This window comes from Schistocerca americana, chromosome X (genome assembly GCF_021461395.2).
Source record: "Schistocerca americana isolate TAMUIC-IGC-003095 chromosome X, iqSchAmer2.1, whole genome shotgun sequence".
Classification (NCBI taxonomy): Eukaryota; Metazoa; Arthropoda; class Insecta; order Orthoptera; family Acrididae; genus Schistocerca; species Schistocerca americana.
Window position 1 is genome coordinate 684233981 of NC_060130.1, and position 24685 is coordinate 684258665.

The 24685-nt window shown below is 39.3% G+C and overlaps 1 protein-coding gene across 1 annotated transcript in view; it reads left to right on the forward strand.

Annotated features, from left to right (window-relative positions):
- The window catches only part of LOC124556371, a 118369-nt gene that overhangs the window by 39386 nt on the left and 54298 nt on the right, over nucleotides 1–24685 (forward strand). The window contains exons 5-7 of the mRNA XM_047130335.1: nucleotides 114–2471; nucleotides 3139–3248; nucleotides 10032–10166. Of these exons, the coding sequence (XP_046986291.1) occupies nucleotides 114–2471; nucleotides 3139–3248; nucleotides 10032–10166 (2603 nt within the window). The remainder of the gene's footprint in view (nucleotides 1–113; nucleotides 2472–3138; nucleotides 3249–10031; nucleotides 10167–24685) is intronic.

The following is a 24685-nucleotide window of genomic DNA, read 5'->3' on the forward strand; positions in this document are numbered from 1 at the left end:
AAGAAACATACATGTGTTTTTAATTATCATGAATAATATTTGATCCATTGTAGTACCTAGATCAAAAGGAAAAAAACTCCTGTTAATTATGTTCTTTTCTCTTTCCATTTCAGATCTGGCTGCTAGTTGGGATAGTTGTGTTCGTTTTAGTTGTATGAAGCACAGTGTCACAGTCCATACCACATTTGATGTGGTTTCTCCATACCCTAAATTTCGACCCACTGTAAGCATGAAATGCGATGGTTATGTGTTGTTAAACACAGGAAACTTTCTACACGTTCTGAGTACTTCTTTGGAGTATGTAGGCAACACATATTCGTACGTTAGGCAACAGTCGCCACCTGTTGCTGTAGAGCAGGAAGCTCCAGAGAATTCAGAAGAAAATAATTCATCTGTGAAAATGTCTGTTCAACAGTCAACTTGTGAAACTGCAGAATCTCCTAAAAATAGTATTGTCTCCCCAGAACATTGTTTCAGAGAAAGTACTGGAAGCAATAAGCAAGATGATATAGATTCAGTTATCTGTGCCTCAGATATCGCAATTGGTAACAAGCAACCATGTGAAACAGCTTTAATTGACTCTCAAGTGTTATGCCATCAGATGTTTTCCACCAGTGTAGGAAACTGTGTACTTTTAAATCGTAGCTTAGAAAAATGTGATTCAGACAGTGAACATAAAACAGTAAATATTGCTGTAGTTCGTCAGCAAAATGTAGATGTGATGGAGAATGAAATTCCTGAAGGTGTTCGAAAAGCTGACAGATCATTTAATTCCTCCAGTAACAATTTTGATAAAACTTGTGATTTCAAAGGTTACTGTTCCTCATTCCCAAGTGATATATTTGTGTCATTATTAAAAAAATTCCAAGATGAATGCCAAAGTACTATGAAAGATGCAGACTGTGAGGCTGACTCTAAAAGTCACTCTGCTGCAAATAGTATTGATATTCTTGACGAAGATACGCTGTCAGGTGCAAGTCGTGTTGATATAGTGAATGATTTAGAAGGAAATATATCAACGACCAATAAAGGCAACAAGCGACACACTATTTTCAGAAGGAACAAGGGTTTGCTGACAAACTCTAATGAAAAAAAGGAGTGCCGAGTGCCAGTTCCTGAAGGGTGTGACGAGAGTTCATTTGTGTGCGTATGTAACACTGATGGCAGGAACACCTGTTCTTGCGTAGATACAGGCCACTCTAATAGCAAAACAAATAATCTTATACAGTTGTCAACAAGTGAGAAACTTGTAAAAAATTTTTGTGATAAATTGTATTCCTGTAGGGTGACGAGATCTCATACACTAAAGCAGAGAAAAAGTGTCCATCGGCAGAATGAATCTGATCAGTCAGTGAAACGAGATGTAAAGTCAGTTATACCTCAGATTTCAGTTGGGCAACCTAGCAGGGAAAGCATTTCCCCAGAGCAGTCTGATGGGCACAAGCAAAGAGATGTGTCAATAGCAGGTTCACCTCAGGAATTAAATATTAATGTGTCAAGCTGTCCTAGACCCGAAGAAAGTGCCTCAGTTCCTAAAGTTCTTTCACCTGTTCCCAAGAGTTCACAATTAAATGCAGAATCATCACAAAATGATGAAAGTCAGTTAATGCTTAACAGAAAAAGAAAATTTGCTCAGAGACACAAATCCTTTCCCCCTGGAAGTGTTTTAAAAATCAATAGTCCGTCATCAGTTTTGAATTCCCCCACACTTAGACTTCATAGCAAAGTTGCAGATGAGGCAGAGAAGGCGTATGAATTTAAAGAGGAAACTTTGGAATCTGATTCAGAAAAATTCAGTACCTACAGGCGCCGACGTTTAGCAGACAAGAAATATGAATTTTGTGAAGAATGTGAAGATGAAGAAAACATTGTTCCTTTCCACTTGCACAGACGCCGTGAATCTGATTTTAGGTTGAGGTTATCATCCTCGTTTCTACCATCAGCAGCTCACTTAGTGAACAACAGACGCCATTTTTGTGATAGTCTTTCTGATAATGTAGAAGTTAATGCGGGTGCAAGATCACCATCCAACTCTGTTAATGGCTCACATGCCTTAAGTAATCGCAGCTGGTATTATGAAGCATTTGGAGAAAATGTTGACGCTGTGTCATGTACTGAGACTCCAGGAGCTCCTTACAGTATGGCAAATGGTGAAAATTACGTTCCTCAGAATCATAGTCATCTGGACTCTGACAAAGTAGTACTGAGGCCATTAAATCAAAATAAAACTGCCCTAATTCAACCTCAGAAAGAGGCTGATAATTTGTCTGATGCTCCTGTGAATAAAAGATCAGAATCTGTGGATACAGTGAAAGACCTATCAGATGATTTACACAGTCTTCAAGAAACTTCCGGCAATCCAAATAGTACATCTGCAAAAAAATACAACCCAGCCAGATGCACTATACAGCTAAAAAGGAGTTTTGTAGAAGTGGATGATGAACTAGTATCTGTAATAACAGATATAGAAGGTAAGTGGTGCAATTTAGCAGTATTACTGTATGTAGTTCTTTATTTTATAAATCGTATTTTTTAAAGTTATACATATTACTGTGTTACCTTTGAGGATTTAAGCAAGGGACACCCCTTCACCCTTTGGTATATATTTTTGTAATGAATGTTGTCTTTTGCTTTTTGACAATGTAACTGCAACACAAATTTTATTTAAATATCTACTGCATCTCATGCTGCTACTTGGGTGAACCATCAGGAATGTGTTCATCAAAGACATTCGTGTTTTCAAATATTTGTTTGTGATTAAATAATATTTCTGCCACAGAAAACCCTGAGTGAATGTTAATGGCAAGCACACAACGGATTTATACAGTCAACAGCAACTATGATGTCTTTTAAGAAATATTACATGACTGTGAATCCCAACCATGAGAAGTTAATCATATACCATTTTGTTGCACTTTGTACTGTGTGTCATTCCCTTTTTCATACCAGTGAAAAACATCTTGAGAAAAGATCTATGACTTATGCTAAGCCTCACTGCCAAATGTTCTCATTTTTTGCTACTTTTATATTTTATTAATGGAGTATGTGTTCATAATTGACAGAGCAGTTCAGTTGTGTAGGTTTTTACAATTTTAGTGAGATGGCTTTAAAAATGTGGCTTTTATTTAATGTGTGCAGATGATGACTCTGGTGAGAGCCCTGGTTACCACTGTGCACTTCCACTAGAGATTCATGGTGCTGGGTATATGCAGCTTCAGATGATATCAAATTCAAAAGCTGAAAAACTGGTAAATATCTTAATGCATTAACTGTGAAATTAACTGTAATATCTTAAGCAACACTCTTTATTTCTGAACATTTGGCAGTTCATGTTGCTATTACTATGAAAACATGTGAACATAGAATCCATCCAAACTAAAATGTAGGTAGAAGTTTTCATTGTTAAAGATTTCATGTGATGAATGGTTGAAATAATGTCATGATCTGGAATGCTGGAAAAAGTAAGAATAGGAGACAACTAATGGAGTTCTAGAGTTATCGTGGAGAACACATTAATGAGAAACAGAATTTGCCCTAATGCCAGCAATACCTTGATGTGGGCGTAACAAGATATTGAAATTGTTGGGGAGCCGTTCTGTTAAACAGTTCTGTAACTGTCATCCACAATTTACAGATAGTGATGCGAGATGTGTCAAAGGCCCATGTATCGTGCTCGGCAGTGTCTTAAATGTGTTCGGTATGATTGAGGTTAGGTGCTCTGGTTCCATACTGTAATCGAGCAAACATACGCACATGATAATGTAGTAGATTTCTGTATTGAGACAATGGCGGAAAATCAGGGAACCCATTTCAACATCTCTCTCACAAGAGTACGTCAACCACCTGTCCTGTTGTCAAATCTGAATGCTTAGCCTCATGTGATTTTCGAAGCACGCGTGCCCTGCCATAGACTTGGTCCAATGTTTACTATGTCTCTTTATGAATGAGATTTTCACTCTGCAGCTGAGTGTACGCTGATATGAAGCATCCTGCCAGATTAAAACTGTGTGCCAGACCGAGACTCGAACTCGGGACCTTTGCCTTTCGCGGGCAAATGCTCTACTGGCTGAGCTACCCAAGCATGACTCACACCCCATCCTCACAGCTTTACTTCTGCCAGTATTTCGTCTCCTACGGTAGAGCACTTGTCCGCGAAAGGCAAAGGTCCCAAGTTCGAGTCTCAATCTGGCACACAGTTTTAATCTGCCAGGAAGTTTCATGTCTCCTTATTTTGAAGACCTTTTGCACACATTGAACATCCAGTGAAGTATACTTTTGCACATACTACTGTCTGTCCTTGTGATGTGTGGTGAGCAAGAGTGCCAAATATGGGACATTTCTGGATTGTATGACAGCTTGCAGGTTGTTGTTTAGTATTGAATTAGGCAGCAATTTGTTCACATTACTCCATACCAGTGGTTACAATTCATCATAGTTTACAGTGTCCCCTGTTGTTAATGCCTTGTTGCCCACAGCATTTGACACTGGTGATGACAGTTTTCTGTGAATCAAGATACTAGTGGAACATCCTTGTGAAAGTAGCACATGAAAAGCCCACTTCATGCACAGCCTTGGAGATGGTGTCTTGCACATTGGCCCACTCACAGTCTGGTTGCGATCAAACTTGCTGATGTGGCATGTCTCGCACAACCTAAGCTTGTTTCCCAGATAGCCACGAGTAGGTCTGATGACAGACATCCTACTTTAATGGCACATTGGTTACAAGGGGGCTTCCTCCCAACACAGCAGCCACCTCTGATTTAAATTCTCATGAGTAATTGGTGTTGACATTTGATAGAATTGGAGCGAGGCAACTCTTTGATGGTGTTAACCTTCATATCTGCTTGTGAGGTTGTGGGAGGGTGGGGGGGTTCCATTTATTTTTCTTTGTGCTCTCACAATTATTCCATAATTTGTAACATTTGGTTGTTATGACATAATGTATGTGTGGACTTTGACGCTTCGTTTTGATGTGGCAAACTAAATCATATTGATGTCTTTAAGTATCCATTGTCTTTCACTTTCAGCCAAAACTTAATTTTATTTGTTCTTTAAGGAGTAAAATCTGTAGGAGATGATGCAACTACTTTTTATTGCTTTTGCTTTGTATTTCTTTATATGTTGTTTTGCACATCCAATTCTCTGCCTAAAGACTGTGAACTTTTTTGTTTTATTATTTGTTGTTTTTCTCTCCTGTGTGTCAAATGACATTTGTAGTTTTAAGCAACTATAGGAGGATAACCACAAGAATGAAATATGTGTTAATTTGATATACTCATTCTGGCATCAACACCATTGATGCCAGAGTAGCACATGATGCATTTTCAAGTTATATTTTATGGTGGCAAAGTCAGTAAATTAATACACAGTTTGTAAAAGTTTGTCATCATGTTAGTGGAGTCGATCATTATGCTAACTGTTAGTACTCAATAGTATTAGAATATTGATCTGTGATGCTGTACAGTAAATAAATGTATAGTTTTCTTCATATTTGAAATCTGAGCAAAAAAATTAATAGTTTGAGGTATAGGTAAACAGTTTAGAGAGTACATTGGAGAAGATTAGCCATAATCACAGAAGATGCAGTAAATATGAAAGTTATGTTGGAACTGCATCTCAAGATCACAAGAACCTAATATGAAAAATTTGGTTCAGCAGCTGCTAGAAATGAATTTAATGGTCTGGCAGTGTTGAAAACAAAGAGAAAATACACAATGCAATTTTCATTTCAAATATGCCAGATTTTTAAAATCTAGTTCATCTCACATTTTATTTCAGTGAAGTTGACAGATGTAACTGCCTCGTGACCTCTCTGGATGAAATATTTGTGTATTCAGAATTAAAATGTTGAAAAAGTGCTGATAGTTGCAAGAAAAAGTGAAGACTAACAGGCATTTCAAAATAGGTATCCCTACTTTGGAGAAACCATTAAAAAGTGAAAATGTAGAAAATGAAAGGTCCACCTCAGAAGCTGAGGAGTCAGCATGTCTATCTCTCATACAGAGGACACAGATTCAGTTCCCAGTGCTGCCACAGATTTTACCTCTTTGGGAGGACTGTAACAGAGTGCACTCAGACTTGTGTCACCCATTGAGGTTCTACTTGATGAGTAGAAGTTGTTCCTAGGTCTTGAGTAGAAGTGGTTCGTAGGTCTGAAAGTTTACAGTGACGTGGAGAGCAGTGTACTGACCCCTCATCTGAAAGATATCATCTGGGAGAGGATGACAAGGTCAGCACCAGGAAGGCAACTGCAAAGATTATAATAGTAATCTTAGTAACCGTGAAATACTATGTAAGGGAACTTCATAAGTTTGCTTCACCATGCTGCTCTGTTGTTGTTGTTGTTCTATAATAAAATATATTTTAGAAATTGTAGGAAAAGTTTCTGCTTACCAAGCTGCATCATAGACAGACAATCATAAATTGTTACAGATTAAATTCCTTTTATTATAATAGTGCTTTATCGGATTAAAGGAAGGAAGTGTTTGTAGAAAATTAGGAACTAAAATGGGATCACCCAGAACTCCGGATAAAGAGGCGCACAGAACACTTATGCGACCCAGTCATAAGTACTACTTGAGTGTTTGGGATTCCCACTAGGTCTGTTAAGCGGTACGGAGGTGTGTTGCTAGATTTTTTACCGGTATGTTTGAAGAACACATGAGTATTATGGAAATCTTCAGTGAACTCGGATTGGAATACCTGGAGGGGAAAAGTAGTTCTTTTCGTGAGACATTATTGAGGAAGTTTAGAGAACTAGCATTTATTATAGACTGATCCTACTGTCACCAACATGTGTGAGATCACATAAGGACTGTAGACACTGTAAAAATTACTTTTCGTACAGAAGCATATAGAGTCACTTGTTCACTCCTTTTGCGCACGTAAGAAAAAAGTGAATGACTAGCAATGATACAAGGTATCCTCTGCCACACACCGTGTGGCAACTTATGGAGTATGTGTGTAGATGGTGGCAACCATTAAATTGCACTTACTTTGCCCTTCCACTCTCCCTTCTGGGTTGACATTTGTGAGCCAGTGTAACGTTCAGAAAAGTTGTGGACTCGTGTGTTTGTACTGTTGGTAGATGGGTGCTCCCATTAAATTGTTGAATGTAGTACTATAAACATGTTACTTTCAGAAAATAAATTGTTACAGTTTGTGAAATGAACCGATATAAATGTTAACTGTTGCAAGTGAGTTTAGGAAATGATAGCTGAAATCTGACAGTCTACATGGTCACAATTTAAGATATTTGGAATAAGCTATAACCACATATGAAAAAATTTATTTGTTATAGGCCTCTGGATAAAAATGTTATTCATCTTCCTCTTAGTACTGTGTACCACATCAATATATGTTGACAACAGCTGTAAACCTCTATGGTATGGACTACACAAGGTTCAGGATAGAGAAAATATTGAAGTCGGGCAATTCTTGCCAATGTGTGTCCAGGTCAAATTGCGTAGATACAGTCTGTGAAGTATGATGCTTTGTTCTATACAGTCACAAAGTTTTCCTTAGGGGCTCAACTCAGGGTAATTTAGGGGCAAATCATAGAGTGATATTGCTCTTGAATGTTCCTTATGTCATGCAATTGTAATTATAGTTCAAAATTTTCATTAAAGAGGTCGACTGGTTATGTTAAAACATTTATTAAGGTACTAGGCCAATGACAGAACCTGATTTTAAAACACTGTGGTTAAGTTGTTCTGACTCAGAATGCATTTAACTTCAGTCAAAGTACCCATTTCTATATAATCAAAACACAACACTTTGTATAGACTTCTGTCAAAAGCCTTCTAGAGTTCTACAATTAAGACAACAAATTTTGCTGTTCACAAATAGTAATAAACATAATTTGTTTTGTTATACAATAAAATTTAAATGGATAGATAAAAAAAATCTACTCACAAAGTGTTGGCCGGAGAGTACACACACAAAAAGGTTTAACTCTTACAAGCTTTTGGAGGCAGTGGCTCCTTCCTCTGGCAGAAGAGTTGAAGGGGAAGGAAGAGCGGTGAAGGAAAAGGACTGGAAAGGTTTAGGAAAAGAGGTACAGTTGAGAAAAGTCGTCCACAACCTGAGGTCAGGGGAGACTTGCTGGATTCTTTTCCATTCACCTCTTCTGCTAGGAGGAGGAACCACTGGCTCTAAAAGCCTGTAAAAGTTACACCTATTTGTGTGTGTATTCTCCTGCTGCCACTTGGTGAGTAAATATTTTTATCTATATATGAACATTATATTGTCAGTATATATTGTTTTAGTTGTTTACTAAATAATAAGTTTGGAGTCCTGTACACGTCACAACAGCTCCTGTAATGGTGTAAATTTGTTGGCAGCAGTGAGTATGTTACTGTTCAAATATCCATGTGATAGGATTTGCTTCACTATTGTTTGGAAACTGGTGAGGAAGAACCAGTTACAACATTATATGGCCATTTCTGACTTGTAGGGGAGAAGTGTTAAGCCTTGATCTAATGCACCTGCAGTACTGGTCCATAATGATAATCTTTTAGCCATAGCTTGTATGTGAATTTCTTGTAGCCCAAGATGTTTGTCAGCGCTGATAAATGTGAAGGTAGTATTTACATATAGAATCTGAGACTTCAGTGGATGATATTTGCTATATTGGAAGGATGTCACACTCCCTCACTATGCTCCATGTTACATACAACAAAGAAGTCGGTCAATTTCCTGCACCTTCTGCATGAACACAGAGCACTAGGCTACACTACCCATGCAGCTGATACCTGATTAACACAGTTACAAACTATAGAAAGCTACTTGAAGTTACTACAAGCTTTGACACACAAAATGATTAATCTTTTATCTGGTGAAATTCTGAAATGTATTTTTTATTTCACTAGTTGATAAATGAGAATAAGCATTTTACAAATGTCTCTAATCTTTTCTAAATTTATTAATTGGCTAGTTAATGCACAAATAATGCAGGTTTACAAATCTAATAATAATGTATACCTAGCCTTTTCCCTGCAGCTTCACCCGCATATGCGCTAGACACACATATCAAACACACCTTCTCTTCCCTGCCTCTCTCTGCCCTCCTCTTCCCCCCCCCCCCTCCCCCCCACCTCTGCTCCCTCTGTTGTACTCTTCCGCCCCCTCTGGCTGCTGACTTGTCCACTTCATCCTCTCACCTCTATCTCCTCCTGACCACTCTTTCTCTCTCTACATCTCCTCCTCCTCCTCACCTCTGTCCATCCCCTTCTCTATGGTTTTCAACCTTTTACCAGCCATGCTCAGTGGCATGTGTAGCCCCTGCAAATACAGTTCATTAAAGCAGGCTGGCATGACTCCAGCATGCCTGTCATGCAGGACAGGCTGCACATCGGGGGGGCGGGGGGTTGAGAATTGTGTATTTGCCCTGATATACAGGCCACCATGCAAAGCGGGTCAATAAAGCAGGCCGATACTACTCCAGCATAACTTGCCTGTCATGCAGGGCAGCCTATACACTGGGGGCTGGAAAAACATGGTTTTACCCATGTCTCTGCTTATGTTGGAGTTAGGTGGTTATAAATTCCACAGTGATGATTGCAAGAGGCCTGCTGTTTCTGTGCCAAATTGGCTTAGACACACACACACACACACACACACACACACACACACACACACACACACACCATTGCTCTCAGTGTAAGATGGTGACCCTCTTGTCACCACTTCTTCACATCATGCATATTACGATGCTGAGCTGTGAATTATCATCAGTACATTTTTTTATTGTGTTATGGGTATTTATACATTTAGCACACAATGCTTACAAAGAAGGAGAAATTTTTGTGGCTTCATCATAAAAAAAGTTGATTTTACTCATTGCACATTCACAACAATATGAGTTTTCGTGAGGTTGCATAATTCCACGTATTTTGTCATTGTAATTGATTTGATACATACTATATTTTAAAATGTATTCTGTGTAATTTATATTATTAATAATGAAATTTGGATAATTTTTCATAAAAATGTTCTACGTTTCTGATATATTTTTGCATGGTGCTTTGCAGATGGCTCCCTGCCTTATTGTGCTTCAGAAGACTTTTGATATAGAACATTTTTGCCATATTATTGCAGAAAAATTATGTGAAGAATCTGGAAAGAAATACTGGTTTTGTAATGATTATGATGTTGAAATCATCGATGTAAGTTAATTTTATTTTCTGCTAATTTAGTGTCTATGATTATTGGTAGTAATAATTTTTTTTTAAATCTGATCTTTATTCCTCCATGTATGCGTCTGTCTTCAAATCGTTAATACTAAATGAAATCTTCCTGTTTGATGTCTCGGTCTTCTACCAGAAAGAAAGGGGTTCAAATTCTTTGTGAATACCAACAATACCACAATCCCAATATTAGAAAATCCCTTATGTAGTTAGTTGATGAATGTTAGATACCGAGCGAGGTGGCGCGGTGGTAGCACACTGGACTCGCATTCGGGAGGACGACGGTTCAATCCCGTCTCCGGCCATCCTGATTTAGGTTTTCCGTGATTTCCCTAAATCGTTTCAGGCAAATGCCGGGATGGTTCCTTTGAAAGGGCACGGCCGATTTCCTTCCCAATCCTTCCCTAACCCGAGCTTGCGCTCCGTCTCTAATGACCTCGTTGTCGACGGGACGTTAAACACTAACAACCACCAACCAATGTTAGATACACACTTGATCTGTATGACATTAGATTGTCATTTAATCTTATATATTCACAATATGAGATATGCCTATAATAAGCTTACTAAAATGTGATCTGGTAACATTGCCGAACAGTGATGAGGATGCAAAGCGTACTGGAAAACAGTCTCTGGTCTACGAGTGGCACTTACCATGTGCCCCTACATAGGTGGCGTATGGGATATAATGACCTCACACAGCACGTAGGATACATAAATGTACCCTATACTGCTAATTAAACTGTCCAGCATGGCTTGTGATGATTCTCCACATTGCTACACAAGTGCTTCTGGGAAGTGAGCAATGGTCCATGGTGGTAGTGTTAAGCTCTTCAAGCCATTTGCTTGAAGTGTCCCCTGCATGGTCAGTCAGATTGAAGTCCGACACGTAAGGTGGCCACTTCAGACGTGGGATTTTCTCATGGTGTAGATATCCATATATACCAGGCCCTGGCCATCCCTGTGTGGTGTCAGGTATTATCATCAATGAGGTGGATCCCAGATCTGTATGCACCATGAAATAAAGTGCACATGCCATTTCATTATGCCATACATATAGAGTACAGCCACCACAGTACCATAAGAAAATATGCTGTCGCCTTCATGCTCCCAACCTGAAGTTCTTCCAGCAAGAAGACTGGTTCAACTATGTTGCCTCCCTTTACATAATATTAGCAGAGTTGTGATGTGTCCATGGGACTTCCAGTTGAATAGATGGCAAAAACCATTCTTGGCACTACACTAACTCACCGAAAACAATATACTATTGCACTGTTCCATGGTGTACTCATAGTGGGAAAGAGACCAGTGCCTTTGTGAGAGAGAAATGCATCTGACTGGACACTGAACATTCAGAGCATCATCTCAAAGCTGTCTTTACGTAGTCCAATGGTATTTGTAATACACAGAGACTGGCACAAAACCTTTAGCGAAGGCAAGTGCTGGGCTGCTTTCAGTGTCTTCAGGCACTTAAGACAAGATAAGTGTAGGAACTGAGTGTTAGCTTATATTTGAACTTGACTGTTGAACATTTCCTTCTATCCAGAATATTCTTCACAGCTGTAAAATGACACTGTGGGTTGCATTTGACTAGTCTATCTCACATTGACTATGGATGACTTCTAATCTACCAGTGACCTACCCACATGTGTTGTTATCCACATCTATTCATAGTCTCTTGCTCCATAACAGAATACAATCTGCCAAATGCACAAAGTACACAGTAAAGATCACTGTACTCAAGTTCTTTGCTGACACAGACTATGTTTGTATCATTTAGTGGTCTCACACTGATGTTCTGTGTGTCACATATTTCTGTGCTATCTTGCCACTGTTTAATGTGCTTAGGTTCACCATGCTGCAGTATTTCTGTGTGGAACTTGACGATTTCGAGCTTAGATGTAGTAGTGTATATACCTATGTGAACTTTGATAAATTTCTGTAAAATGTTATAGGGCACTATTTTTGTCAACAAAATATGTCCAAGAACCCTTCATTTTGAAATATATCTCATTTATAGTATAACATTGTTTTGAGAAGTACAACGTTGAACAGTAACATTTTATCTTTAATGAGACATTTAACAGAGCTAGTTGGTTCAGTGCTTAAGACACTGTTCTTGGCTTCAGAGGACTGGGATTCAAATCCCCATCCAGGTGTCCAGACTTAGCTTTTTCATCATTGATGTGTAAAGGAAGGCAAGAGGTTCTAGATTACCAGTTGAATTAAATTTACTAAAATTAAATGAGTTGGATCAGTGCGGATAAAATCAATGAAATTCGTTGACATTAAATTGTGATGTTGGAGGAAACTTCAAGTGACAAGATCAGTTAGTATAATGGTTAAGGTGACTGCTTGTCATACTCTTGCTGTCAAAGTTCAGACCCATGACTGAGACACATTTTCGTTTGTAATGTCATATTCATCAGGAAGGTACCTATTACACACTTGTTAATAGTTCTGTTTTGAGTCAGAGCTATATTGAGTTTTTTCCCCATTGGAGGGAAGTGGTACACCATTGAAGGCCGGCTGTCTTGAGTACATGAGCACAACACCTTCGTAACAGTAGCCTGAGGAATAATTTCCTTCCTTTCTGATAAAATTTGCCAGAAAAATAAGGATCACATCAATACACTTGTAAAAAATGAGACATTGTTAATTGCAGCTGGTGTGGATAATAGGCAGATCATTAGCTGAAGTTCAGGAGCAGCAGTACCGGAAAAAAAAAAAAAAAAATTAATGAAAGTGAAGCAACAAGAGCTTTGCAGAATACTGCATGGGGAGAATTTTGTCATCTTACCATCTTGTCAAGCAGCTCTACACTTTTACTGGTTATTAAAATAAATTTTAAATTTTTAAAAGATAAAGCAGTCTCAGGAAAGCAATTTGGTTTGGACACTGGAGCTTTCTCTCAAAGCCTCCTGGGTGACCTCGAGAGTCTGGTGTCATTATCTCCCACCCACAAATTTCAAAACAACTGACAGAGTTATTACTGTGAGAGATAAATAGGGGGCTGTGGACATATTCACAGATTTTAATTGACATAATTAAAAATCAGAAATTACACCGTAAACATGCTATTGTCTGTCTGTATACAGCGTCATGGTTTATAAGATTATTGTAAAACACACTTTACAGCATCAGATGAGCCGTGTCATTTTGGAAATAGTTGCATAGTTTTTTTTCAGTATGTGCTGAGATAAACATATCACAAGTACTAAGAGATATTGGACAGCAGAGCAATGGGGCCTCATACATCACCAGCTGCAGCAATATTTTTATAGACGATTTCAAAGCTACGGGGCCCATGGCACATGTATGACCAAAACATTTTTACAGGCACATTATTGAAATTTCTTTTGATTTGAATGAAAGCCGTACAGATGTTTAGTAAGCATATTGATCGTAGGGATGGGCTAATCTGTTAATTGTGGTTAACATGTTAGAATGTTTAAGAAACTGATTAATTGTTTAATAGGTTCCACAAGCCCATGAAGTATACTGCAACCAGAGAAATAATTTGTGTTACTATGATATTGTCTTTAAAGTGTTTTGTATGGCTAAAGATAATTTTTATTTTTTCCACATGTGCACACACACATGAATGTAAAATTATTACACTTAAGTTGAATATAGTAGAATACATTTGCACAATATCTGTGAACAGGGATATAAAGCAAAAGACGCTTATACAAGTAAACGTGTCATGATTTGCTTGAAAGAACTCTGGTAGTGCATGCTTGCCTTTCAAGGATTTGAATATAGTTCAGGTGTGAATACCCTGGCTGCATGGAGCTATAAATGACACGGTTTCCACTATGGAGCCCTGACATCATTTGCACGGTTGAAAAATTGTTCATCCCCTGTGCAACTGCTTATGAATGTACTGAATTCTGTATTGACAGAATGGCCTGGCCACAAACAGTACTCTGTGCATAACATGTTATGAAAGGAACTCTAATGCTACCTATTACAGTGGTAACACAAATGGTATTGATTTGATTTTATAACTGACATTAAAATGCCAAGGAGAAAACCACTCTAATAAAACCTGAATACAGTGAGACCCCGCTTTTACACTTTTCAAGGGACGCCAAAAAAATGGTGTAAAACACGGGAAAATGTAATTGTGAGAAATAATATTTTAAGCTTTTAAAAGTTACTTATAGGATACCCATGTGCACTTTATGTATGGTACATGTACATAACAGGCATCAAAAGACTTGTCAAGGACTTTTATCTAATCAAGGTTTATTATCTAGTAAAAACTGCTGATGTAACTGGAACTGATAACTGTTTGGGAAGTAGGAACATTTTACTCAATTTCACATGTCATAATCAATGTTTTGAAAGCCTCCAGCTGTCATTCTTTATTTAAATAATGAAATACTGCACTACTTACATACTTTTTTCATTCTTAGCACAACATGTTTCAAGAATTTTTTCTCGTTGTCAAGTGCAAATATGCAAATAAGTATGTTATTCTGCGTATCTTGCACTGTAGTCGGCTTTTTAAGGTTATGTAGAAAACCACACACACACACACACACACACACACACTCACACACACACATTAGTGTACTCATCCCTTGGTCTCTCTCTAAGATTTTTACCCTCCACGCTGCCCTCCAATACTAAATTGGTGATCCCTTGATGCCTCAGAATATGCCGTACCAACCGATCCCTTCTTCTAGTCAAGTTGTGCCACAAATTTCTCTTCTTTCCAATTCTATTCAATACCTCCTCATTAGTTATGTGATCTACCCATCTAATCTTCAGCATTCTTCTGTAGCACCAGATTTCAAAAGCTTCTATTCTCTTCTTGTCTAAACTATTTATCGTCCACGTTTCACTTCCATACATGGCTACACTCCATACAAATACTTTCAGAAACGACTTCCTGACACTTAAATCTATACTCGATGTTAACAAATTTCTCTTCTTCAGAAACTCTTTCCTTGCCATTGCCAGTCTACATTTTTATCCTCGCTACTTCGACCATCATCAGTTATTTTGCTCCCCAAATAGCAAAACTCCTTTACTACTTTAAGTGTCTCATTTCCTAATCTGACTCTGGCAGCATCACCCGATTTAATTCGACTACATTCCATTATCCTCATTTTGCTTTTGTTGATGTTCATCTTATATCGTCCTTTCAAGACACTGTCCATTCCGTTCAACTGCTCTTCCAGGTCCTTTGCTCTGTCTCACAGAATTACAATGTCATTGGCAAACCTCAAAGTTTTTATTTCTTCTCCATGGATTTTAATACCTCCTCCGTATTTTTCTTTTGTTTCCTTTACTGCTTGCTCAATATACAGATTGAATAATATCGGGGGTAAGCTACAACCCTGTCTCACTCCCTTCCCAACCACTGCTTCCCTTTCATGCCCTCGACTCTTATAACTGCCATCTGGTTTCTGTACAAATTGTAAATAGCCTTTCGCTCCCTGTATTTTACCCCTGCCACCTTCAGAATTTGAAAGAGAGTATTCCAGTCAGTATTGTCAAAAGCTCTCTCTAAGTCTACAAATGCTTGAAACGTAGGTTTGCCTTTCCTTAATCTATTTTCTAAGATAAGTCGTAGGGTCAGTATTGCCTCACTTGTTCCAACATTTCTGCGGAATCCAAACTGATCTTCCCCGAGGTCTGCTTCTACCAATTTTTCCATTTGTCTGTAAAGAATTTGTGTTAGTATTTTGCAGCCGTGGCTTATTATACTGATAGTTCGGTAATTTCCACATCTGTCAACATCTGCTTACATTGGGATTGGAATTATTATATTCTTCTTGAAGTCTGAGGGTATTTCGTCTGTGTCATACATCTTGCTCACTAAATGGTAGAGTTCTGTTAGGCCTGGCTCTCCCAAGGCAGTCATTAGTTCTAATGGGGTGTTGTCTACTCCCGGGGCCTTGTTTCGACTTAGATCTTTCAGTGCTCTGTCAAACTCTTCACGCAGTATCATATCTCTCATTTCATCTTCATCTACATTCTTTTCCATTTCTATAATATTGTCCTCAAGAACATCACCCTTGTATAGACCCTCTATATACTACTTCCACCTTTCTGCTTTCCCTTCTTTCGTTAGTACTGGTTTTCCATCTGTGCTCTTGATACTCATGCAAGTCGTCCTCTTTTCTCCAAAGGTCTCTTTAATTTTCCTGGAGGCAGTATCTATCTTATCCTTAGTGATATGTGCCTCTACATCCTTACATTTGTCCTCTAGCCATTCCTGCTTAGCCATTTTGCACTTCCTGTCGATCTCATTTTTGAGATGTTTTTATTCCTTTTTGCCTGCTTCATTTACTGCATTTTTGTATTTTCTCCTTTCATCAATTAAATTCAATATCTCTTCTGTTACCCAAGGATTTCTATTAGCTCTCATCTTTTTACCTACTTGATTCTCTGCTACCTTCACTATTTCATCTCTCAAAGCTACCCATTCTTCTTCTACTGTATTTCTTTCACCCATTCTTGTCAATCGTTTCCTAATGCTCTCCCTGAAGCTCTCTACAACCTCTGGTTCTTTCAGTTTATCCAGGTCCCATCTCCTTAAATTCCCACCTTTTTGCAGTTTTGTGGCGCTGCCCTTAAAGTATAGGTGTCACTACCAAGTGAAGTAATGTGGAAGCTGGTAAAAGACCATGTACATTTAATGACTGAGCCATTCCCGAAAGTGAAGTTCGGGCTTTCCACAAGGCCTGCTGTCATCCATAAACTTAAACTGTATTTGGGGTGGCTCTTCTGGGATTTAAAGAATGCTGTTTGAGTAAGAGGGAACAAATCTAGTTGAAACGGCTGTACCTTTGATCTCTTCAAAAGTTCAACCTTCAAAGATAAAGTGGTTATTAGAGCAATTAAAGTTAATGAAAGAAATGAAGTCAGGTGTCATGGATTTTTATCAGAGCTCTTCAGGATGGCGAGCAGTAGACACTGTTTCCATGAACAATACCACTATAGAGTTACACTATGTGATCAAAAGTATCCGGACACCTGGCTGAAAATGACTTAAAAGTTCGTGGCACCCTCCATCGGTAATACTGGAATTCAGTATGGTGTTGGCCCACCCTTAGCCTTGACGACAGCTTCCACTCTTGCTGGTGTATGTTCAATCAGGTGCTGGAAGGTTTCATGGGAAATGGCAGCCCATTCTCCATGGAGTGCTGCACTGAGGAGAGGTATCGATGTTGGTTGGTGTGGCCTGGCAAGAAGTCGGCATTCCAAAACATCCCAAAGGTGTTCTGTAGTATTCAGGCCAGGAACCTGTGCAGGCAGACCATTATACGGATGTTATTGTCGTGTAACCACTTCGCCACAGGTGCTCGATCGTGTTGGAAGGTGCAATCACCACCCCCGAATTGCTCTTAAACAGTGGGCGGCAAGAAGGTGCTTAAAATATCAATGTAGGCCTTTGCCATGCAAAACAAGGGGTGCAAGCCCCCTCCATGAGAAACATGACCACACCGTAACACCATCGTCTCCGAATTTTACTGTTGGCTCTACATACGCTGGCAGATGATATTCACCGGGCATTCACCATACTCACATCCTGCCATCGGATATACACATTGTGTACCATGATTCTTCACTCCACACAATGTTTTTCCACTGTTCAATCGTCCAGTGTTTATGCCCCTTACTCCAAGAGAGGCATCGTTTGGCATTTACCGACGTGATGTGTGGTTTATGAGCAGCAGCTTGACCGTGAAATCCAAGTTGTCTCGCCTCCCACCTGTCATAGTAAAATGCAATGGATCCTGACGCAATTTGTAATTCCTGTGTGATGGTCTATTACACATTACGACCCTCTTCAACGGTCGGCTGTCTCTGCTAGCCAACAGACAAGGTTGGCCTGTACTCTTTTGTGCTGTACGTGTCCCTTTACCTTTCCACTTTTAGCCAAAGCAGAAATTTATCCAACTGAGACCCAAGTCATCCATAGTAGTGTGGCTGAGATGATTCAGTGTAAGTATATTACCCATATTATTGCAACTCCTCAGCAGTTGAGTCACAATTACAAAATATATGTCTCTGTATAATGTTTCCAGAATGAGATTTTCACTCTGCAGCGGAGTGTGTGCTGATATGAAACTTCCTGGCAGATTAAAACTGTGTGCCCGACCGAGACTCGAAAGTTTGGAAGATAGGAGACGAGGTACTGGCAGAAGTAAAGCTGTGAGTACCGGGCGTGAGTCGTGCTTCGGTAGCTCAGTTGGTAGAGCACTTGCTCGCGAAAGGCAAGGGTCCCGAGTTCGAGTCTCGGTCGGGCACACAGTTTTAATCTGCCAGGAAGTTTCTGTATAATGTGTTTCGAGACTGGAAGTTCCTTCTTCACATTGTATGTATAACATCGGATAATAGGCACGAGACTGCTTGGATTGGCCACTGACTGTTAACAAAATACTGATACTTCAGCTGTAAAGTGCCAGAGAATTAAATAGTAGCAATAATTGCCTTGTCAGCTTTGTATTTAGTGCTGCACAGTGGAATACATAGAAGTTAAACGAATACAAAGTGAATAAAGTATGGTATTATAATGAAAAGTGGAAAATCCAGGATAGAATGTAGCAATATAATGAAAAGGATAGTTGCTTCTCGCCATATTGCAGAAATGTTGAGTCACAGAAAGGCACAACAAAAAGACTGTCAGGAAGTTAGCTTTTGGCCAACAAGGCCTCCAAAAGCCTTGGCCTTGCAGAAGTATCAGTCCTTTCAAAAGGCCTCACCTTTTGCCCCACCCCCAAATTCAATCATTTAGGACTTGTTAAAGACTTTCTCTCCTTCTCCTAGTCCCTACAGTGGAAACACTTTTTCGCCGTCAAACATACTAATCAGACTCGACCGAAAACCAATGTCGAACCCTGCCTGGCTTGGTTCACTCCTCCATCCAACCATGATCCACCCAAACTGCCCTCAAATCACCCACTGTTAACTTTCCAGAATTTCTTAACCATAAACCTTGCCGTACCATCATTCACCAAATCCCCAACATGCAAACGAACCTTACATCTGCTGAAAGATTTGCAATCCACCACCTAAAAACATATCCCAACCTTATTATCCTACCTGCTGACAAAGCTTTTGAACTGCAGTGATTACCTGGCAAAGGACTCCAGAAAACCAGCAGGCTCTCCAGTCTCTCATCAAATCATTAGACCCATCCCAGAGCCTCTCTCCAGAATGCATCTATCTTCTCACCCCTACCACTCCTCACACTTCTACCTTCTTACTAAAGTCCATAAACCCAACCACCTAGGACACCCGATCGTGCTCAGTTAATGTGCCCCACTGAGAGAATCTCTGCTCTCATAGACGAACACTTTCAGCATATTACCTGCAACCTACCCTCCCATATGAAAGAGGCTTCCACCGACTCTCCAGTTTCTTTTCCTTTACCACATGGTGCCCTGCTGTCACTATTGATGCCACCTCCCTTTACACTAACATCCCTAATGCCCATAGCCTTACTGCTATTGAACACTACCTTTCCTAATGTCTGACAGATTCCAAAACAACCACCCCCTTCCTAGTCGCCATGACCGATTATATCCTCACCCACAATTACTTCTCCTTTAAAGGCATTACCTACAAGCAAATCTGGTGTATGACTGTGAGCACACCCAGAAGCCCATCCCCCCTATACAGATTGCTCCAGAACCTCAACACTTTGTCCCCCATTCGCTTCACCTGCTCCTACTCAGCCCGTCAAGCCACCTTCCTCGATATTGACCACCTCAAAGATGCCTATATCAGTACCTCTGTCCATATCAAACTTACCAACCACCAGCAATACCTCCAGTTCGACAGCTGCCACCCATTCCATACCGAGAAGTCCCCTCCGTACAGCCTAGCCACCCATGGCTGTCACATCGGTAATGATGAGTGGTCCCTCTCGAAATATACCGAGAGTCTCACTGAGGCCTTTACAGATCGTGATTACCCTCCCAACCTTGTACAAAAACAGATCTCCCATGCCTTATCATTCCAGTCACCCAACACCTCCCAGAGTCCCCTGTCCGGCCACAGAGTAGTAGTCCCCTCGTGAGTCAGTACCACCCAGGACTGGAGCAACTGAATTATATTCTCTGACAGGATTTTACCACCTATCATCGTGCTCTGAAATGAGAAATGTCCTGCCCAGTATACTTCCCATTCCTCCCCCAGTGATATTCCACCACCCACCGAACCTACACAATATCCTTGTCCATCCCTATACAACCCCTGCTCCCAACCCCTTGCCTCATGGCTCATTTCCCTGTAATAGACCTAGATGCAAGACCTGTGCCATACATCCTCCCACTACCACCTTCTCCAGTCCGGTCACAAACATCACGTATCCCATCAAAGGCAGGGCTACCTGTGAAACCAGTCATCTGATCTACAAGCTAATTTCCAACCACTGTGCAGAATTCTACATGGGTATGACAACCAACAAGCTGTCTGTCTGCATGAATGCCCACCGACAAACTGGGGCCAAGAAACAACTAGATCAGATGTTAAGTACCCAGAATAGATTCAAACAATGAAACTGGTGATTTACAATTACTCTGTGGGTTCATCAGATGATATCCGTAGTGTTTTTAAGATGACGTTCTGTGATGGTGTTCCTGAACATTTTTCACCTTTGACCAAGAAAATGAGATGTCTAAAAAGTAATGGACTGGCACCATATTTCCAGAAACACATGTTATAAGCAGCATAATTGTCAAATTACACAGAGTTTCAATGAAACTATCAATGTTAAAGATAAAAAAGAATTACAGTCAATCATTACATTTTGGTCACTGTGTAAGTGTTCCAAATCAACATGTCACCTATGAACTGTCTTTTTCAGCAAAGTAGATTGTGAAGTATTACGTCAGAAATTATGTAAAGCAATGTCTGAGGCCATCATGTCCCTAAATAAATGCTCAATACTGTGATCAGCTGGACCTAATGTCAGTAAGTGTTCAGGATTTTGGTTAGTGATGTCCTAGAGACCTGAGGCAGACAGCTTATAGAGATTGGAACTTGCAACGTTCATACAATGCATAATGCCTATGTAAAGGCTTTAGAGAGTTTAAGTAAAGAAGCAGTCAATTTTATGGTCAATATTTAATGTTATTTTGGTGTTTGGCTTGTTCACTGGAAACACATCTCAAGTTTTTGAGTCATACAGCAACAAGATGGCTTACTTGAGGACCTTCAGCCAACAGAATTTTGGAACAGTGGGATGGTATTCAGTATTACTTTTGTAAGCACATACATAAAAAAAGAACTGTGCTACTCTTCAGTTCAAATCCTAAAATACCATTGTAAATGCTTAAAAAAGCTTCAGTGAAAGTAGAACTTCATTTCATAATTTCAACTGCGGAGCTATTCAGTAAGTACACACATTTTCAAAACCAAACATCTTTTATTCTTAAGATTCATGCAGAAATAGAGACTGAAAGTTCTCTGTCTTGGAGAAGCAGCTAAATAAGCACAAAGCTGGAAGAATAACATCATGATTATAAGCTAAAAAGAAATCAATAGTTTACTCAAACTTTTGTGCGTATATGTTCCTCGTGTATTGAAATAGAACAACTATCCATGCACTGCATCATTGCTTCTCTTCTCACTAATCCTGAACTGTGAGGAATCTGAAAAGTCAGACAGACAGTGTCTTTCTCAACCTCTGCTGTCAAACAACATTTAAAGAGCAGCAGCATTTGCAGTGCTACTGTTGAATGCTGGTTTTTTGAAAGTAAGTGACAAAACAGGTCTTAGACTGTCGTAGAATCCAGAATGGACAGTCATATTTAAACATATGTTATCATTTACAGGGCAAACCTGAACGTTAGACAAAATTTCAGTTTGTTCGACGATATTTTCTGAGTATTTTGATATAATGTTCTCGTGGTCTCTTTTGACTTGTTTCAAAGTGATTGCATTTAATATGATTTCTGACCCCCTTTCATCCTAGTATCTGTATTGTACTGATACTATATAACAATGGAATGCACTCGGTATGTGCTGAGTATCTTGTTTGAAAACTTGGTACATGGAATCACGGTACTTGCTGTTGACAACAGCTATGCCCACTTTACTCTTCGCCCTCAAATTTGCATTAAATACTACCCAATGCTGCCTTGGGTTTTATTTTCAGCAGTGTTAGCTGTGTAGTAACAGTAATACACAGCAATATTGATAGATTTACTGACAAAGAGTTGGCTTATAAGCAATGAAGGAACAGCACGATGATGCTATGCAGAGCTGTTTCCGCAACAACGGCAACCACATCACATTAGTTTCATCTATGTGTTGCTGTATTACTCTGTACTTTGTGTTACACATTTTAGTGGTAGCATATTACAGGTTTTTCACTGTTGTGAAGGTGTCTTCACAGGCACAAAAGTAATTGCGATAGCAAGCAAAATCAATCATACTTACATAATTATTTTGTAATGAGCCACTGGATACCATGGGTCCCTTATATCAAAATACTTAGAAAACGTCCCGAAAAATCATCAGAAATCTTGTCAGAGTTCAGGTTCCTCCTTTACATCAGTTTTCATTTGATAGATACAAGGTGTGAAGAACAAGACCTGTGACTAACTTGTGTTGGGACCCTTCTTGTTAATGTTGTGTATTAACGACCTTGCAGACAATGTTAATAGTAACCTCAGACTTTTTGCAGATAATACAGTTGTCTATAACGAAGTACTATCTAAAAGCAGCTGCACAAATATTGTCATATCTTAGTAAGATTTCAGAGTGGTGCAAAGATTGACAACTTGGATTAACTATTCAGAAATGTAAGATTGTGCACTTGACAAAAAAAAGTGGCATCTTATGACCGCAATATCAGTGAGTCACAGTTGGAATTGGTCAACTCATACAAATACCTTGATGTACCAGTTTTTAGGAGGTATGAGATGGAAAGATCACATAGGCTCAGTTGTAGGTAAAGCAAGTGATAGGCTTCAGTTCATTGATAGAATACAAAGAAAATGCAATCAGTCTACAAAGGAGATTGCTTGCAGAACACTTGAGTGACCCATTCTAGAATATTGTTGAAGCATGTAGTACCCCTACCAAATAAGGCTGAGAGGATATTAAACTTCTAGAAAGAAGGGCAGCACGAATGGTCATAGGTTTGAAACTTTCTGGCAGATTAAAACTGCATGCTGGACTGAAACTCGAACTCAGGACCTTTGCCTTTTGCGGGCAAGTGCTTCTGTAAAGTTTGGAAGGTAGGAGGCGAGGTACTGGCAGAAGCAAAGCTGTGAGGATGGTGCATGCGTCATGCTTGGGTAGCTCAGATGGAAGAGCACTTACCCGCGAAAGGGAAAGGTCTCAAGTTCGAGTCTCGGTCCAGCACACAGTTTTAATCTGCCAGGAAGTTTTGTATCAGCACACACTTCGCTGCAGAGTGAAAATCTCATTCTGGTCACAGGTTTGTTTCACCCCTGAGAGAATGTCAAAGAGATGCTGAAAGAAGTGAACTGACAAACACTTGAAGATGGCACAAACCATCTTCTGAAAGCATACTAAGTAAGTTTCAAGAACCAACTTTAAGCACTGGATTTAAAAATATGCTACAACTCCCTGTGTACTGCTCTCATAGGGATCACAAAGACGACATTAGTCTAATTACAGAGTGAACAGAGATGTTTAAGGAATCATTCTTCCTGTGCTTCACACATGAGTGGAACAAGAAAAAGGCCTAATAACTGATACAATTGAAACTACACTATGCCATGTACTGCACAGTGGTTTGCAGAGAAGAGATATTGAAAAAAAAAGTATCTCTTTTTGACAGCACTACATGAATGAGGTGAATCTTAATCCCCACAGACCTATTACATGGAAAACCTATGTTACTGTATGAATAATATTTGCATGTTTTCCTATATATTGAGAATGAGTGTGGTAGTGTGTAACAAAGATGATCAGAAAGTTTCATCCTAATAATTATGATTGGTTTCTGAAAGCCTAAAGTAAGTTAATATGGTAAACACTTGATGTGTAATTTTCAATAGCATAATTTCAACGAAAATGACTTACTTTTACATACGTACATTGAACTGTTTAAGTACATTTAAATTTTATACACAGTTACCTAACATTGCAATGGGTAAAATAAAACTGAAAAATAAAGTTGTTGGTAGCAGTGGAAATCGAACCTGGACCAACAAATTACCAGCCAGTGCAGCTAACCAGTTGCCCACAGAGCTGTTACTGCAACCACACCTCAAAAACCTCTCATGCTCTGTGTGTGTACAGTACTTTACACACAATTTCAAAGAAACTTATTGACCTGGTGCTGTGAGCAGTGTAGCACTGATATTGCTGGAAGGGATGTGTCACATCAAAGCTTGCACAGTTGAGAACAGACAGCTGACCTGAGCCGCTTGTAGTTCGGTTGATTGTCATTTTAGCACTCGACAGTGGTTTCTAGTTATCGTAGAGAGACCACTATGAAAAACATTTTCAATTGTTTTATTTGCATACCAGCACACATTCAAAGAGGAATG